An 18598-nucleotide genomic window follows, 5' to 3' on the forward strand; every position below is an offset into this window, starting at 1 on the left:
GCTTCCTCACAAAACTTCATTACATGGGTGGATAATCCCGTTCCTCTTCAGGGCCGTGGTTTTGGGATGCTAGGTGGGTCTGGGGCCTTCACCCATGCCCAGCGGGTGTGCTTGGGATTGATTCTGTCCGCGTTGTATTTTTAGGATTGACTCTTTCAATGTGCTTCATTTCTTGGCATGCCTGGATGTTCTAAACCTATTAATTAAGACCATAGGGAAAGAAAGGGAAAGCCTCTTCTTTTTTTCCTTCCAAAATGTCATGGGTGTATGAAAGTGCATCTCCATGATGGGCAAAAAGCCTTCACCCGTGCTGGGAACTCTGGCTCTGCAGAGGGTTCAGTGAGATGGTGCAAGGGGGATAAAATAACTGTTGAGGACTTATTTCGCTCTGTAGAGAGAGAGGTTAATGTGGGGAATAAGGGACTTTTGCTGAGTGAGGGAGAGAGGAAGGTAAGAACTTGTTGGGTTACCAGCCGCTCCAGCACCATCGGGATCAAAAATATCCTTCGGCACCCAAAGAACCTCTGGGGAGACACAGGGAGGGGTGCAGCGAGGGTTGCCTTGCAGGACCCGCGCTCCCTCACTGCTGTCCGTGTGAGAAGGGCAGGGTGGGAGTTTTGGTGCACCACGGCTTGCCCTGAGCAAGCTGCAGCCTCCCTCCCCTCTCCAAACGCATCCCTTCGCATCCCTTCGCAGCTGCAGGCTGTTGCTGGTTGATGGGGTTAACTGTTAGTCTGCTGGATGGAGCGATGCTGGAGTGTCCCACTGGTCTGGGAAACACCCACAAAGTTCCCTCGAGCGGTTTTTCTCCTTGTCCTCCACAGGCACAGCATATACCTGGCCCCCACCGGCAGTCCCCAGCCCAGAGCCGGTGCAAGCCCTTCCCGAGGAGCTGTGCCTGGCATTACATCCCAACCCGCTGGCAGCGGCCCCCCACTGCTGCCTTTGAGGGGGGTCCTGCTCTGGTGGGAGCTCAGTGCCGGACCCAGCCCTGGCACTGGCTGCCCGGGCTGCTCCTTGCTCCCAGATCAGACTCAACTCCCGACTCTGAATTTCCCCTCTTCCAGTCAAAATGCAGCACTTAGGCTGAGATGCTTCAACAGCACCAGTTCTCCAGCACTATAGCAAGCGATGTGCTTATTTATTTATTCTTTTAGCTCCTTTTCATAGTAAGGACCAGATGCTCCTTTCTCCGGAGGGGATCTCTCAGCTCTGACGGATGCCTGTTATAGCTGAGCAGAGAGCGAGCGTGCTATTCCTGGAGAGAATTAATGCCAGGGATATTAACCATCTGCCCTATTAAAAGGGAAGATCAACTCGGCTGCCCCCTCGCCGTACCCCCGCTGCGTGGTGGCAGCCACCTTGTTCCTGGGTGGGCGGCCACGGTGCTGAGTGCTCTGGTGAAAGAAAAGTTCTCCTAATGGAGGAAGCGAGGGCACAGCATGTGGGAGGGGCCGGGGCTAATTGCATTTGCTTCCCATTTCCTTAACCCGGTAATTGGATTCTGATTTATTGAATATGTCTGAACAATGCTGTGGATGATGCACCATTAACTGAGCATTAGAGCAGCCACGGTGGAAATGGGGCTGCCAGGAGGTCGGGGGGAGGCAGGGGCTGGTGGGGAGGAGGGAGGAGGGGGAAGGGTCTGGGCATGGTGCTTGAGGGGGAGAGGAAGGTGCAGAGCTACGCCGTCTCTGGAAGGACAATCCTTTCTCACAGCACAGGTGTCCCAGGAGCTGCCGCAGGCGATGCTCGGGCACTGCTGTGCGACTTGGGAGCTGGTCTTGGATTGCCCAGCAGAGCTGGGTGGGAAAGCATGGATGAGCATGGCCTGCTCTTGGAGCAGGGAGAAATTCCTGATAGCTGTCCAAAAGAATCCAGCGTGGGCTTGACCAGGAGAGGCCTTTCCCCTGAAGGGGAGGGCAGAATGCCATGGTCCAGGCTCCCGTGAGAAACCCCCAGGGTTCAAGCTGCGTGACCTGCTGGAGGCTGTGCTTAGAGACTTGCTTTGAAGGGTAAACCTGGCTTAGGCTGCTTTGTGCGAGCCAGACTGGAAGTGCTCAGGCTTGCTTGTTTGAGAGCAAGTCCAAAGAGTCAGACCTCGATTCTGTTCCAGCTGACCTTGGAGGAAGGTACATCCCAGCACGGGCCCCATGCCAAGGGCACCACAATGCCAAGGGGCTCCTGCCCGGCTCACGCGAGGAGTTAGAAGGCTTTGGAGAGGGTCTCACCCACCTCTTTAGCTCATCCCCATGGGCAAGCAGGTTCTCCTTCAGCTTCTCAGCCAGATGTTGGTGCCCAAAGTGGCTTGGTCTGCTCTGCGACCAGGTTTTCAGTGCGTTTGCTCTCCACGGTTTATCCCCTCTGTACGATGCGTGGCAGCACCGAGACCCACAGACCTGCAGACCAGGGTAGTGCCTCAAGGTCAGCACCTCGTAGTCCTGATCCTAGGGCCTGGAACATGGGGCTGCTGCTCCTTACAGCCTCTCTGTGCGGCGTTTTTCACCAGGATGGCTGCAGAAGATTTCCTGGAGTTCTCTTTGCTAATCCAACCAAGCATCTGGACTTGCCAACAATAGCTGAATATACAAAATCTGGCAAGTGCTGAGCAGCAATATTCTTGCCAGAAGGTCATGGAGAGGGCAAATACTTTTGGCGGGGTGGGATGTGGCACTGACAGCCAGTTGCTTAGCAATGTTTGCTGGATTGATTTTGTTTTTAAATTGCAGCCAGTGGAATAGTTTCAGATGGAGATGAATTGCAGTGCTGCGAGGAATTGGAGCTGGAGAAACTGTGGTGGCTGTCTTTGCCTGCCTCTGGCCAGCATGGGGCTGTGAGGTCGCGCTTGGGTTGTGGGTGATGTGAGCCAGGGAAATGTGGCTTCTGTGGACTGCATCATGTTGCTCAGCTTGGGAGATCTCACAGCTGGAGCATCACTCCTGGTGACCTACCTGTGCTTTGCTGCTGTTAACTGTGTTCCTGGTTGCACGTTGACTAAACCCTTGGACCACGTAAAGGGGTGTCTTTCTCCAGGACAGGACCTTGTATGGTGGTATATCGCATCCCCACCAAGAGTCGAGGTTAAAAAATCCCCGTGACTACAGCAGCAGGCTGGACCCGGATCTAGGTGGTACATCCACGTCACGCGCAACCAGCTTGTGCTGCTGGTGTGGGTGGCTAGTCCCCCTCCCACGGTAGCCACATGCCACTGGGATTATCTCATCGCCACATCCCACCTTCTGCAGCTCCCACCAGCAAACCGCAGGATGCAAACGGCAGCGAGTGAGTCAGTGCCAGGCGTGCGCATGGGGCCAGGGGGTGGGAGAGGAGCTGAGGTTTCCAGTATTGCTCAGCGGCTTGGAAAGCCAACAGGGAGGATGCGTCGCCCCCAGCCAGAAGATTTTGTCATGATGGCTCCCGGGCTTTTTCCATCTGTGGCAGACAGCTCCCAGGGAGGCCGGTATTCACCACGCGGTTACTCCATATGCTGCTTGGGCTGACCTCCACCTCCCAAATGCTTCATTGGGTTTAATAGATGTGCAGATGCTGCTGTGGCTGCCAGGCTGGGCTGGAACCACGAGTCGTGGCCGGCACCGACCTGAGCTGCCGTTAGTGCTCACTGGTGGCGGCGAACCAGAGGTGAATTTGGGAACAAAGAGGGTAGATGAGAGGGTAGTGGCTGGAGGAGAGGAAAGGTAAGAGCCTCTAGCAGACTTGCCTATTGCGAATCACGTCAGCCAGCCTCAGGCATCCCCCGCTGCCTGTTTTCCTCTGTTCTTCTTGCTTTTTCCCTCCGCAGCACTGACAGGAGTTTAGTAGCGCTGTCTGCAGAGATGGTAGAGCAAGGAGGCCAGGGATGGAGCCCTCTCAAATTCCGGTGTAAGGCAGTAAGTTCCCTCCCTCCCCGAGTTACAAGTGCTTTACAAGAGGCTCTACCTACCCAGTTAAGCTTGAATTTTACAGCTGCTTGAGCGCGTGCGTTTGTGTGCGTATGTGCATATCTGAGAGAGAGAAAACAGCTGCTAAAATCAAGTTGTGGTTGAGATGCGAGGCTGGCAGGCATACTGGCAGACAGGAAGATCAGGCGTCGCATCTTCTGCTGAAGGTGAGAGCATCCTGGCAGCCCTGGTCATGCCAGCTTACGCCCCACAGAACAGCTCTGCCCTCGTAGTCTGTCCTGTTCCCTTTGAGGGGAACAGCACACACCGTCAGATTTCCTCCAGGTTTCTGTGCTCGAACCCCCGGGCGGTGCCAGCTGGAGAGTGTCCATTGGGTAGGAAAGCTGCCCAGGGCTGGTTGCTCTGCCATAGGGACTGTTCACGGAGGGATGGCAAGAGATGATGCCTGTGATGTTCCCTTGGGGTAGAGAGCTGCTGTCTTGCATTCTCAAGGTCCAGAAGTGCCAGGAGTTTGGTCCTGGAGCAGAAGCAGTGCACGCTGCGGTGTTATTTTCACCCGTTAATTGCAGTGTACATCCCAAGGATGCAGAGGCTGCACCTGCAGCATGTTGGAGCAGCTCTAGTTGGGGCAGTCAAAAATATCCAGCTGTGCTGTGCGTGGAGATGACTGGGAAGAACACATGGTCCCAAGGGCGGTCCTACCTCTGCCAGGTGTGGTACCTGTGTGCACGGGCATGTGGGGCTGAGCATGCATCTCTGCACTGCACACCCTCCATGTGTCCCCATGTCCCACATGAGGGTGTTGGGCGCATGGCACGTGACAGCATGCGTAGACGTCCGCGTGCAGATTGTGTGAGGGCAGCTGTATCGCATGCAGGCTTTGAAGTGGCTCCGTTTCTGCCTGAGTTGATGATTGCATCCCAGGAGTGGCAAGCAGTCAAGTGCACTGAAAATATTGTAGTACCTTCTGGGAAGTGAAGAGTCAAAGAGGAGAAAAGTAGATTTTGATAGCATTGCCTTTGCCTTAGCGTGTTTATGATCCCCTTGGACTTCTTGCATTGCCTTGTCTTCCATCAGCTTCCTTGCCTGCTAGACCAAAACCACTTTGAGATGAATCAAGAGCACTGTGTCTCACCAGCTAGAAGTGCATTTTGTACCCCACATAGGGATTTAGGCATCTTATCTTTCTTGCCTGGTTTCTTGAGAGTCCCCAAAGGAGGAACTCGGTGTCTGGAGAATGACACGTGTAGAAAAGCACATCTTTTTCCGCAGGTGGAACAGAGGTGGGGCTCTGCTCTGCCATCCTCAGCGGTACCTGAACATTAGACCTGCACTAGCAGGTGGGTACCAAGCAGGTGGCCAAACTCACTTTGAATCTGAGGGAAGGTTTGCAGGGAGGGTACTTGGGTGGACCTTGAACAGCTGAGAGCAGAACTGAACCTAGAGGTTTTCCTGGTCTGCTGCTGCCTTTCCCTTTGCTGACTCCATACATTTCTCAATGTGGCCTCTGGACTGTAGCTGAGCTAATCCAGTTTGCTGCGTAATGCAGACTAAGTCCTAAGGGATTCTGTTATTTTTAAAATTTGCTTATTCAGGCAGTGTCTTGTGAGCTGCTGACTCTGGATATGCTGCGTTGTAGACCAGGGCAAGAAGTGGCGTGGGTGCAGGTGTGGGTGCGGGTGGTCTCCCTGTGCCTGGTGCTGCTGGGTGCATCTGGTCAGGGTATAGGGGTGGTGGGACAGCACGGAGTGGGGTGTCTGGGTAGAGGTGCTTAGAGTGTGGTGGAGGTGGATGGAGCTCTGTCCATGAGGGTGGAGGGAGCCGGGTGATGAGGATGGTGGAGAGGGAGTGCTCAAATGCTATCACATCTCCAGACTTGGCATTGGTGAAAGCTGGAGGAGGTGTCCTCATGCAGCCCTGTGTGCGTACTGCTGGCTTTTCTCTGTCCTGCACCCTTTTGTGTGGGCTGGGGGTCCCTGTGTGGGTGCTCCCCCATGAGAAGTGCACGATGCCCTGGGGAGAGCGGGCTGGCAGCACCTTGTGCTGGGGGTGGCTGCATGCAAGGGGGTGCAGGTCTTGCTTTTGGGGCTCATTATTAGCTGCTGTGTGACTGCCAGCGATATCCCAAAGAGTTTTTCTCTCCCTTGATCTGTTTATTCCAGCTGTTACACTGTTCTCTGGGTAGAGCCGGGGCATTTGTGATTGCATTGCAAAATAAGATTTATGACATTTCAGTGAAGTCCTGTATGCGCAAGAGCTGTCCCTGGGTCTCTCGCCTGCAGAACATACTCTGAGGCTGAATTAGCCGGTAAGAGAAGATCTGGGAACCCCCTGCCTTTGGTCTCCTTATTTCTAATGACAGGCAAGCGCACAGCATGACCCTGCAGGCGAGCAGTTGCACAAACGAATGGTGGAAAACACATCGGAGATGAAAGTATTTCCATTAGGAAACAGCATGATTGCTTTAGTCTCTTGGACACCAGACCTCAAGAGGTTAGTGCTCAGCACTGGGTTTTTCCATCACCTCCTTAGGCTGAGATCTCGGGTCGGGGGTGTGGGGGGGGGAAAGATATGAGAATAGTCCATCAAGTAGAGCAGGGGTTATCGGGTGTCTTGGGGATAAACCAGAACCATCTGCATTGGCCAAGGTTGTGTTTCTGCCATCAGTCAGCTGGCCTTTGTGGCCCAAGTCTGAAAATTTCACAGGCTGGGCAATGTCTCAAGAGAGAGGACTGCTCATGCCTTTTCTGTGCAGCCTGGTAACCCTGTGACAATGGTAGAAATAGCTAGCGCAGGCTGGTGATGTGAAGGAAAGTATCTTAATATGTTCTGTAGCTTCTGCTAATGCAGTTGGGCAGCTGAAAGTCAGTGAGAGAGACAGCTTTAGGCAGCCAGCTCAGCCCCCCCCCAGCGCCAGCCACGGATTGACCATTCGAGATCCAGCCACACCATGTATGTAAGAGGGGATCGTCATGTGATGCTGGGTTTTATTTTATTTTTCAGGGAACTGTCGTTATTATCTCTTCTTGTCACAGTTGCCCTGTTTCCAAGCTCTTCTGGCCTCCAGGAATTCAGACCTTTGCTGTACAGCTTGGTTACTAGCATGGTCAGTTCCCCTAGCTGGGAAAGTTTGCAGTTTGCTGACAAAAGATCCAGATGGTGCTCCCCTTATCAAAACCCACTATCTTTACCTTTGTAGTAGAGTTTATACGTGCTCACACTCACAGTTTGGACCCGTGTGTGGCTGGAGAGCTGAAGCTTTTGAATGAAGCGTGAAGCCTGAAGTGCAGTTTAGAGGATGCAAACTGGGAAGGTCCCCTCTAGCCAAAGACTGAAGGGTGAGGCATAGGTCGAGTGAGGGTATATGCTGTGTCCCCCAGACTACCACACACTAGATATTTTGGCCTTCTAGCCCCTGTCAGACAGCTGTACCAGCATCTCATGGTTGTGATGGCCAGTTTGCTGCCCATCGCTCTCCGGCCAGCGCGAGTTTTTGTGTGTCTGTTGGCTAAACCTGCCCCCCGCTGTGACTGTAGGTGGACCAAAATCAGCGTCTTTCACTCGCGAGAGCTCAGTTCTGCACTTTGTGGATTCAATCCATCTGGAGGGCTCACCACACATAGTGGCATTTTGCCCTTGGTCTTCTGGGTGAATTTAAACTTGAAACTCCAAAGAGGTTTGGGGAACAGGTATGTGATGGAAACCGAGAGAGCTTGTTTTCAGGTAGCACAGAGAACAAAGAGTACTGAGATTTGCAGTTGTTGGCAGCTAAGCAAGGAAAGCGAGACAGCTATTAATCAGGAGCAGGCACTTCATGAAATCATAGAATAATTCTGGTTGGAAGAGACCGCAGGAGGTCCGTGATTCAGCCTCCTGCTTGAAGCAGGGTCAGCTACGAAATCAGCTCAGGTTTCTCTTGTTGCAGAAAACACCAAGCTCTCTTGGGGCTCCTGCCTCTCAGGCTTGGCCCAGCGCTCTGTAAGAGCTGACATAACTGACAGACGTTGATTGCGGCACACGCAGTCTGTAGTACTTCTCCTTCCATTGCCTGTGTTTGTGTAACAAGCTTTGAAGCTGCTTGAGCTGCTGTCCTCGCCGCGCCTGTGTTACCCGTGCCTTTCCTGTCGTGCAGATGCGATGGGCTTAATTGTCCAGTCAGTCACAGTGAGTGCATTTAACTGAGAGGAGGGGTAGGTGCACGCTGAAGCACGCTGGCTGATCCTCCCGTCCTCGCTGCCTGCCATCTTTCCCAGGATTGATTCTTACGTCAGCAGCAAATCTGTGTTTCAAACCTGTGTACCGCTGTGGGGTCGCCCTGATGAACGACCGCTGAGGTGACTGGAGATCTTCATCCATGTGATTAACAAGCAAGAGTGTGCTGCTGCTTGGGTGGTGTTGGTATGTTTGGTGGCCTTAAGTCGTTCTTGGTGGGACAGCAGTGAGAGGAAATCTTTCACCTCCCCTTTTGGGGTTCATCATCTAAGAGCACTTAACTACTGCACTCATGTATTTTTTTCTGGCTGGACGTCGCAAGGCTTTGACAGTGGTGGGGTTGCTTAGACTCCAGTGCAGCCCCCACAGCATTTCAGGATCAGTGTTTCATGCTGCTGGGGCTCTGCAGCTGTTTTCATGCCCTGCTTCGCACCGTGCATCCTCCGCAGTGCAGCCGGTGCGAGATGTGGTGCCCTTAGCACTGCATCCATCCCAGACTGCTGTGGAGATGGAGTCTCCTCAAGTCAGCTGGCCAGACCTGTCCTACAGGCCACATCAGCAAAGGAGAACGCCTTAGTGGCTGGGCTGTAGGCAGCACCCTGTGTTTTCCCTATGTTTCCACGTGTGTCTTAGTCCCTGGTATTTCAGAATACGCTGTGCACACAGAGTTCCACACCTTTTCCCTTTACACTTGTGTAAATCCAAACCCAGTGTACTTCTTCCAGTGGAGCGGTTCTTGGTTTATCTGCGTTTCTCTGAGAGAATAGGACCCATCGTTTGAAGTGTTCCATGCTAGGGATGCCTGAACTCGCTGGAGGACTGACCGTGACCATCTGCTTTGCCTTTCCTCACAGAAGAGGGGAAGGTCCTGGCTAAATCCTGCCTAGACTGCAGGGCTGCAATCTATCCAGACTTCTGCTCAGAGAAAAAATTTGGGGAAAAAAAATTGAAAAAAAAAAAGTTACCCTGACTCCTCATTTCACACTGGAACTGAACTCCTAAACTTTTCTCTCTCCTGAGGCTTGAGAAAACTCCAGCCAGAGACAGAAATCCCACAGTTTGCACTCCATATTCATTGGACCATTTTAGCTCTGCAAAAAACTCAGTGTTTCATGTTCTCCTCCCTCTGCTGGAGTTGGCATCTTGCACAGATGTGGGGACACCTGGTAAGAAGTTGGTAAGATGCCTCTTTTCAACAGCTGCACCTACTGCTTCTGGAGAGCATATCCAAGAAGCGTGATGGGTCTCTGGGGACTTACTGGCTGGGAACTGGGCTGGAAACACACAGTCCTGGGAAACAGCTGGTGTCTGTCCAAATCCCCATATGGGGAATGCAAGAGCATCTGTGACATTTGCTGCCCTGTGTTTGCTGTCTGCGGCCCGCGGAGCAGCTTGCCAGGAGGTGGAGGGCTTGAGGAGCAGGCCAGCTAGACCTGATGGCTTCTGAGGCAGGGGCTGGTGGCTTCGAGGGACAAGAGTTGATGAATGCGATGATCTGTTTCAAATATCTTTCTATGTAATGTCCTCTTCCGAAGCTTTTTTTTTTTTTTTTTTTAGTGAGGTGGGGGAAGGAAGAGTTGATGAGAAGGGTCTGCATGAAATGGGATTGTAGTGGGCTTGAGCACGGAGAGAAGTCACATCTCCCCTGAGATGGCTGCTCATGTCTGAGCTGGGGACTGTCTTTGGCCAATGTTGCTGGCCAGACCATCATCCCAACATCCACTTGTCCTGAAGAGCCTGTTCTTCCCTCCTCAGATGCGACAGGGCTTCTGCCATGGTCCATGTTGGAGCTGCTGGTGCTTGTCCTGAGAATTAGTGTGTTCCCTGAGCCTCACCGACATCTGAACCACCTCACGTGACTTACACAGACCTTCCTGAGGAGAAGAGAGGCTTGCAAGTGCTGACATCCCAACCCAACCCCAGATTTTGCTCTGATGTCCAAGGCAGCCAGTGATGCTCCTCTGCCCTCCCAGCCCTGCCCAGTTACTCCCTGGAGCTGGCGGCAGAGACAGAGGGTGTTCATTACCACCAGGCTAACTGAATCACAGCAAAAGGACTGCCACCCTGTTGGTTTCAAGGTGCTATGTCTTCCTTACTGTGGCAGCACAGTGGCTCTGTTCAGGTTTTTGGACCACAGCTCAACTGATCCCAGTCACGGGCACTGGTGCTGGATGGTCATGGTCACCAAGGGGGCAGGACGTGAGGTGTTGTGAGATGCTGCAGTCTTGTATCTTGAGGGGCTGCCTGGAGAAAAGGCAGGCTGTGGGGCTTTTGTTAAAAATTGGGAAAGGATGCTGGGGCAGGGGCGAGGGGAGGCTGGTGTTTCTTCAGGAGCCGGGTTGGTTGTGTCTCGATCATGGATGCTGTAGGGGAGTGGGAAAGGTGACAGTGTTTATTCCGCAGTGGTGGATTTGTGTTGGTATTCCTCCCCCCCCCCTTTTCTTTTTCTTGAGTGAGAAGGATGAGGGCAACTCTCGGGAAGGAGTTGAGGCCTGAGCTAGGCTGTATGTGGAGCTGATGGCAACATCTAGCCGGGTGGTTTGGATGCAGGAGGATGTGTCAGTGAAGTGGCTGTTACTCCTTTTTTTTTTTTTTTTTTTTCTGGAGGGCAAAGCTAGTTATATCTGAAAGAGCTGTGCTAGAAGTGTGAGTTATGGCACCTGTCTGCACAGCGAGCAGAAATGATTCCTCAGCGTGTTCTTGGCTAAAAGGTGTCTGCAGGGCAAAGGGGGTCGGCAGCGTGGGTACCGGGGCAGCCTGTAGGACTTTGGTGTCTGGGAGCCTGGCTTTGGGCAGTAGGGGTGACTCTGGACTGTTCCAGAAAACACCATGGTATAATATTAAATTTCCTACTGCTGTATTTTGTTTCTCCAAGTTGTCCCTTGTCCTAGCCCCACAGTGCCTTGCTGGGTAGGAAGAGCATCTGCACAGGACAGGTATCCTTCTGAGAGGTGTCTGAGGAGCTCGCTCAGGAGCAGGCACAGCCTCCATCCCAGCTGTCCCTCCCCTGGAAGACACCTTGATTTGGTTGGGCTGTTTTGCCTGCCAAAAATTGCTGTTTCAGAGAGGAAAAAAAACTGAAAGCAGTTTCTTCCTCCTCTCCAAGTGATGGATTTCCTTCATCTAAATTATTTTGGTTTTGTTTCCCCGTGACACAGTTTTGATTTCGTTTTGGAAATTCCCCACCACCCATCCATTGCATTTTGCCGAGAGAAATGCATGCACAAAATAGTTCTGGGTCAATCTGAAATTACCCTTTCCTCATCCTTTTCCAGTTCCTCCACTTACACTGCTTGCACCGCAGCCCTGCTCTCAGCAGCCTGACGGAGAGGTGCTGTGCGCCGTACCCCCGATGAGGGCTGCTCTGCAAGCGCTGAGGGGGCTTGCTTCCCTGCAGCCCCCGTGGGGACCTGCTTCAGCCGTCGGTTTCCCCCGTGGGAATAGGTTTGTTGTTAGGGTGGAGGAGTTCGGGGAGCCCTTGGGATTTCCCTCGTGTTGTGCAGAGCCGGGCATCGGAGCGGTGAGGGAAGGGGCTGCCTTGAGGCTGGTGCTGGCAGCGGTGCCTGGGAAGAAGGGGCTTGCACTGGTGCTCCGGTGCCAGAGCTGAGTTGCAGCGCCTTGGTTTAAAGCGTGTCCCGTACCTGAGAGCATAGATATATAGGACAAGCAGAACATGCCCAGCCTTTGGAGCGGGGCTTTGCCTCTTTAATATTCTACAGCAGGTTAGTTTGTGTTGAGAAGTAACCGCTGGTGAGCTGCACTGCTAGCCCAGGGTTGAGGCGCTGTCTATCCATCAGTGCCACGTGTCCCTCTCCAGCCTCCGGTCCCTCGCTCGGTCCCTTGGGAAGCGGCAGAGCTAGTGCTGCCAGGGCTAATTATTCCTCAAGACAGAAGACATGTGATAAAATATTAACCTTTTTCAAAAACAGATCTCCAGTTAATTAGCTCCACTTTTGTGACACGTTCACCCGGAGATAAAAGCTCATTCCCCAGATATCTGTCTGTGGCAGGGTGATCTTGCTGCGTGTCCCTGTCACCGTGGGGGACAGAGAGGGGGTGAGAGCTGGGAATTTAATAAAAGGCAATGGCCTGCCAGTTGCTGCGCCCTGGGGACGAACCACTCCATTTCAAGGTGAGCGGTGTCTGGGCACAGGCACCGCTGCTTTCCTGTGAGGGGCTGAAGCTGGGAATGGAGATGGAGTGGGTGGTGGGATCCGCTCTGCTCCCCACGCCTGGGTTGTGCCCGTGCTGTCAGTGCCGCATCTCTGGAGCCTGAACCTAGGGGCTTTGCAGGTGGGCAGGGCTCAGTAGATCTGAGTGAATAAACGTGTTTGGGTTCTTTGGTTATTTAAGAAAAAGAAAAGCCAGGAGATAGAAATTCCCAGATAAGCCAAAAGCAAAGCTCTCGGTGAATCTAAAAGTAAAAATACAGGAAAACTTAAGGCCAAAAGGATCTGTTTTTCTCATCCTGAAAAGGAAGAAATTTCATTTAGATCTCAAATGATTTTGATGCTTCTAGTCATCTGAAAATGACAGGCTGTATTTAAAAGCAAGTGATTTTGAGTATCAGATGAAAGGAACGTATTGGGCTCCTCTGGAACAAGCGATGTGCTGGAGCAGAAGCGATGACACAGTGCGTGTTGGCGGCCGCGGGAGCCGCCGCTGGGAGGACGTGGCAGTCACTGTGCCAGGGAGAGGGGCTTCTTCCCGGTGGAGGGAGGGATGGGGGTCTCTGATAGACCAGGATCGACCGCAGCCCTGGACACGACCGTTAGGGCGGGGGTGCTGACACCAGTCAATCCGTGGAGGTGTGAGCTCTCCTCTTTCAACTCCATGTGCCTCCTTCCCCGCAGTGCACAGACCCTGGGGCTTTTGCAGGGAGGAGAAAGCCTGGTGTCTTGGTGTCCTTTGCAGGGAGCGATGCTGCACCCGCCTGAACCATACCGGGGCCCGCCGATGACTTCGTGAGGGACATTGCTTCATCACCAAGTACTTTTGGCATTCCTGGGGTGCCATTGATCACTCGCTGCTGGAGCCGTCCTCTGCCTTTGACTGCTATAACATATTGACCGCTTGTCTTACAGTTATTACGTGCCATCGATTACTTTGATAACTTGCTCCAAGTAATTCTGACAGAATGAAGTTGTTTGTTTAACGTTCGTGCTTGTCTCGGTATTTCTATTGACCCAATATGTTTGCATAGGCTGAAATCGAAGTCAAGTATTAGTAAGTGATGGAACTAATTCTCTGAGGCTCACTACTATTGATAATTAAGGCCATGAGACAGTTTCTTCCATCAAACTCTTGTTTGTTTTTTTGGCTACTCAGCAGCTTGAAGTCCTACTCCCTCAGACATTGCAAAAGGGCCATCACAGGCAGTGTTTTGGGGCCGTTTAGGTGGATTTTTGCTGTAAGCACTGTGGATCCCTGCATGTTTAAAGTGGAGCTGGGTTTGTGCTAATCCAGTTACGACTCGGGAGGGGTTGTGGGGATGGGGACTTTCACCGCTTTCATTTGCCATGTGGTGCCAGGAAGCTCTGGTCAGAAAGCATCCTCCCTAATGTATCTTTGCATCTGTAGTTCTGACCCTCTGAAATATGGTTTCAGGTTGTCTTGGCTTCTAAAGATCTTTAATAAAGGATTGGTGGCTTTCCAGGAAGGTGCAAGGTGCCAGATTTTGTTTTTCCTTTCACCAGGTGAAAAACTTTGCTGTCAGCTCTTGTATTCTGGTAAAACTGGCATCAGAAATTTGGCCACAATTTAACGTTCTACTGAAGACAAAGAAGGTTCTTTTTTTTTTTTTTTTTTTTGCCTTTTTTCCCCCCTTCACTTTTGTTGGCTCCTTTTTTCTTTTTGTCTGAGTTCTGAAGAAGGAAGGGTGGAGGGACTAAAGAAGCAAGGCAGATCCTGAGTCTGTGTGGAGAGCCTTAGAAATATGAATTATTCATGAGCTTCTTTGAAAAATCAAGACACACAATCTGGTTTAACTTGTTTTTAAATGCAGCCACGTTATTCTCTCCTTCCTTGTTAGTAGGTACTCTTTTTTTTTTTTTGACTCCCCTCTTTTCCAAAAGCAAAAATCCAGTGAATTTTTAATAAATTATAAATGCATCATCTCATTAGTTTTGAGGTTCGCAGGCAGCAGCTCATCATGTGCACAGAAGGTTATTTTTGCTTTCTTGCATTTCCCCCTTTCTTCGAATTTAGCCGTTTGATTAAATTTTTAGATATCTATCTTGCAGGGAAAAGAAAGGAAGAAAGAGACTGAAAGAGACAGGGAGTTAGAGGAAATACTAATTGTGCACCAGCCAAATATAGCAAGTGTTTGGGTTTCCAGAAGCTGTGTAGAAAAACGTCCTTCTTTGTCAGCCCAGGAAGGCTGACCTTCTCAGGCCAGCGTGTCGCTGGTGGTGGGCAGTGTGTGTGGTGGTCCCTGCCGAGGCTTGGAGCTGCTTGCCTGCAGGCAAGCACTAGCTGTGACCATCACGTTCCTGGTAGCTCATTGACTTCAGAAGAACACAGAGGCTGCGAAGACCTCTTTCATCACTGGTTGCATCTTCTGTCGTCGGGAGAGCTCTTCTCTTTTGCCTGTTTTCTTGTATTTTTGTGGTAGCATGTGCGTGGGAGGGGAGAGGTGGGGACTTGGACAGGTTCTTCTGGGAGTCTAATCTACAGCCAGAACTGGTTCAGCACCCTGGTAGTGTTTTCTTGATGGTTTTCCTTACAGTTTTACCCAACTACATCTGGTTAAAGCCTGCTGAATAATTTCTTGTTAGCTCTGATGGTAACCCCTGTTGCATGTTCATTGCAGATGTGCCTCCGCACCCTTGCTGAAGCCCTTGCATGCCCCCGAGTCATCTGCTCAAGTAGAGGTTCCCCTTTTTGGATTGCCCCCAGCATTGCTGAGGCTGCTGCATGCCCCCCTGGGGATTTTTCAGTCCCTTTTTGGGAACACAGACCCAAGGCGTATGCCAGCCCAGCACAGAGAAATCCTACCAGCTTTTCTCAAGGGTATTTTTTCACTTGGGCCAGCCAGACTCCGGCTGGCATTCCCTGCAATCAGGTGGCATCACCAGCTGACATCTGACTCCTGGTCCATCCTTCTTTCCTTTTGACATGGCTGCTTTCCAGAGTCTCTGCCTTCCAGCTGGTTTTTCAGCAATTCTTTGTTCTAGGCTCTTTGGTGTTCCAGTAGCACCAGCCTGCCCTGGCTCACGGCCAACCCAAGGTGGACCTGCGCCACCAGGACAGGCAGAAGAGGGTCTGTAGCTGGTGGCAACCCCTGCAGCCACTGCTCGCTGTGTCGTGCTACAGAGGTCACATACGTGCTCTGAGCAGCAATGTTCATCCTCGGATTGTAGTGTGTCCTTGCGGAGCAGTCAGCATCAAAGCTCTTGGCTTTATGGAGGAAACCCCAGAGCTTTCTCAGTAGATCTTTGTCCCAGACCTGACCCCAAGCTGTCCCATGGCCGCGGGTGCCATCCAGAGCGCGGTGCGTGGTGGTGCTGGAGGTGTGCAGCAAGGCAGGCCACCGGCAGCCTTCTGCTGGGCAGCCTCATCCCGACTGAGGGGGTGCAGAGCATACCTGTAGAAGGAGGAGGAGCTGCTGGCATGTCTTGGGAAGACCAAGTAGGAGTTTGAAGGTCTTTCAAAGCTGACTGACAAAATATTCCGAGGTAATGCACAGGAAGGATGGCTTGGGGGAGAGCCAAGAAGAACTGAGGGTGGTGACGGGAGGTGAATGTCATGAAGGCAGCCACCGACCCCTGTGTGCTCTGGTCGTGCAAATACCGAATTGTCACATCCCATTTATACTGTCTTATGAGACGGTAATGTCAACAGTGCTTCTTGGATGTTCCATCTCCGGAGGGCGTGAAGTAATGATGTTTTGAAAGGTGCTCTGCAGCCAGACACAAGTCCCTGGGTTTAATGCATGCGAGAATTAGCTGAGAGCTGCACGGATGGCTGGGGAAAGGCCAGGGACCATGCTCCCCAGAGGTCAGGTGAGACCATGCACGGCCCTGCCCAGCAGTGAGCTCTGTGAACTCATCAGTTTCCATACGAGCTGGCACATTCGTTGCTATACAGCTTAAATCGCAGCATGTCCAGGGTCCCTGTTTTTAGAGTATTTTCATGGAAGTCAACTGTAATTTTATTTCAGTTTGAAGATAGGGGTCTAGTCACAATGGCTGCCCGCTGGGGGAGGGGGGCTATGCCACCCTGAGAGGTAGGACCAAGGTGCCCAGGTGTCCTGCCATCCCTGCAGGCGTGTGGACCCGGGCACGCTTGCTGCTGGCTGGGGCAAGGCAGCTGGCGCTCTGATCTCTTCCCTCCTTGCTCCAGTTTTTTCTGGGGTCCTGGGGGGAGGAACTAGAGTGATGACGCCAGGGGTGCCCAGCCGCTATAGTTAGGTGAAGCAGCTCAGACCAGAGAGGGCCGAGATGGTTTTCATGATAAGAAGTAAAAATGAGAAATGGAAGCTCTCCTTGTTTTTCGTTCCTGGGCTGCACACACGCCCAGAAGCAGACTGACTCCTGTTCCTTTGGTAAGGTGCAGGCACATTTTCAGCATCTCTGGTCTTTCTCCACCACTTTCTCTGGGTATGGGGTGGCAGCAAGGTCCCTGCGAGGCAGTGTTGGCTGACTGGTGTGTAGCATGAGCAAATCTGTAGAGGCTTCTCCCAGGCGTGGATGACTTGATGCAGCCCAAGGCCAGGCTGGAGCAAGGGCTTGCTCTGGTCCTGAGTGGCTGAGGACCTTCAGAGGTGGGCACCAGGCTGGCATGGTCTCTTCTTCCAGCATGAGCGTGAGCCAAGAGCTTTGCCATTAGTATTAACCCTTCCTTGAAGTTGCTGTGGACAATTGTGTAATTCAGTTCATTTTTTCTGTGAGCTAAAAGGACTTGTTATTTTTGCCTCTTCCTTCACCGAGTTCTTCCCTGCTTCTGCTGAGGTGGCCAAGTCTCTAACGTGCAGCTCACAGTAGCTGCGCTGCTGTGACACGACTCTTGCACGTACCCTCACTCCAGAGAGCCGTCAAGCTTGGAGAGCTGGGCAGACTTGGGGAATGTCAGCTGCAACCCAAAGCACTGGTAGGTTTGTCTGTCGGTGTGAAGCCATGCTGTTTCTGGTGGCAGGTCCCCATCCTCTGCGAGAGGGAGAGCCCTGTGAGTGCCCAGCGTGGGGACAAACCCCAGTGCTCTTGGTTTAGATGTGTGGTGGTGAGGCTGCTCTCCCTCGTCTTTCCAAGGAGAAGAGAGGAGCCAGGAGGACGCTGAAAGATGGTGTAGCTCTGTCTGATGCAGCTGGCTGTTGGAAATAAATATGCAGAGATGCTTTGAAAGTGGTGAGCTGTGCTGAGGGAGGGTTTGGACTTCACAGAAAACGTTAAAAATTCAAAGCAGAGCTGTTGGCAAGTGATGGCTGTGGAAGCAGAGAAGAGGAATGAGCAGAAGCCTGGCAGGGGAGGCTGGGGGAGTGGGATGAGGGTAGCAGCCTCTTGAAGAAGTTAATGAGGCACGGGAGAGGATGGGCCTGAGAAGTGGTTTCAGGAGACACAGTGCAGCTCTGTGGGCGCAGGAGGGCAAGTGTCAAGGAGGAAACACGCTCTGGATGAGCCCAGGGGTGGACCAGGAGGGGTTGAGGAACGGGGTCCACATCTGTTCACGCTGTTAGTCTTTACCGTTGTGCTGCATAGTGGTGTTTCTGAGGTGGGCTTTGCTTTGGTGCAGGCACTATGAGTCAGGTCTGCCATTTTAAACGTAAAGCGGGTTGAAATGTCCAGGGAAGGCATGTGTTGCCCATCAGGAGGACCTTGAGGGTTGCGTGGGTGGTGGTGTGCAGAAGCCACCAGGATGTGATACCCCATCGTTTGCCAGGAGCACCAGGGTCAAAGCAAACCAAGAAAAAAGTCTTCAGAGTGAGGGACCTCAGAGGTCTGCAGGGATCACTGCAGTGTCCAAAGGTGAGGACTTTGCGGGAGCTCCAGCTGCCTGCTCCCTGCCCCCTCAAACGCGTGCACCATGATTTATTGCTGAGCCGATAACGGCGTGTTGGGAACATGGAGATGAGAAGTGCTGCTCCTTCCACCCTGAAGGAAGTACTGTGAGCAGCTGGCCAGGCTGGGATCTTCCAGGGGTGCTTCCTAAGGTGTCCGCAGCCAGATTGCTTCTTTCATAACTTCCCGATTCTGAAATGATTGCAAATTGGAACGGGAAATAACCTTAAAACAGAGAAGTGAAACCTCCCATCAGATGAAAGTTTGACTTCTGGGTTTGCAGAAGGAAATAATAATTGTTTCTCCAGCTGGATGCTCCCTCTGGGGTTTCCAGGGCAAACCAGCCTGGCTTTTGTCTTCTCCTGCCCCCCGGGCGCTGTGAGCTGGTGGAGCAGCCCATGTTGCAGGCAGTTCAGCCTGGCAGTGCTCCTGCTAGCGCTTGCTGTGCTAAGATTGCTCCTCGGTCCTCCCGCAAGGTTTAAAAGCGTGAAA

The 18598-nt window shown here is 52.3% G+C and overlaps 1 protein-coding gene across 2 annotated transcripts in view; it reads left to right on the plus strand.

The window, feature by feature from the left end:
• GALNT14 (polypeptide N-acetylgalactosaminyltransferase 14) overlaps window positions 1–18598 on the plus strand; it is a 99788-nt gene that overhangs the window by 36740 nt on the left and 44450 nt on the right. The window contains exons 1-3 of one of the 2 annotated variants that reach the window (XM_080408806.1): window positions 101–5239; window positions 6062–6392; window positions 6903–6986. The exons of the other annotated variant lie outside the window; for it this stretch is intronic. Coding sequence (XP_080264932.1) covers window positions 6307–6392; window positions 6903–6986 — 170 coding nt within the window. The 5' untranslated portion in view covers window positions 101–5239; window positions 6062–6306. Of the gene's footprint in view, window positions 1–100; window positions 5240–6061; window positions 6393–6902; window positions 6987–18598 lie in introns of those variants that run through there. 2 annotated transcript variants of the gene reach the window in all.

The sequence above is a fragment of the Falco punctatus genome (assembly GCF_963210335.1).
Source record: "Falco punctatus genome assembly, chromosome: 12".
NCBI classification, from domain to species: Eukaryota; Metazoa; Chordata; class Aves; order Falconiformes; family Falconidae; genus Falco; species Falco punctatus.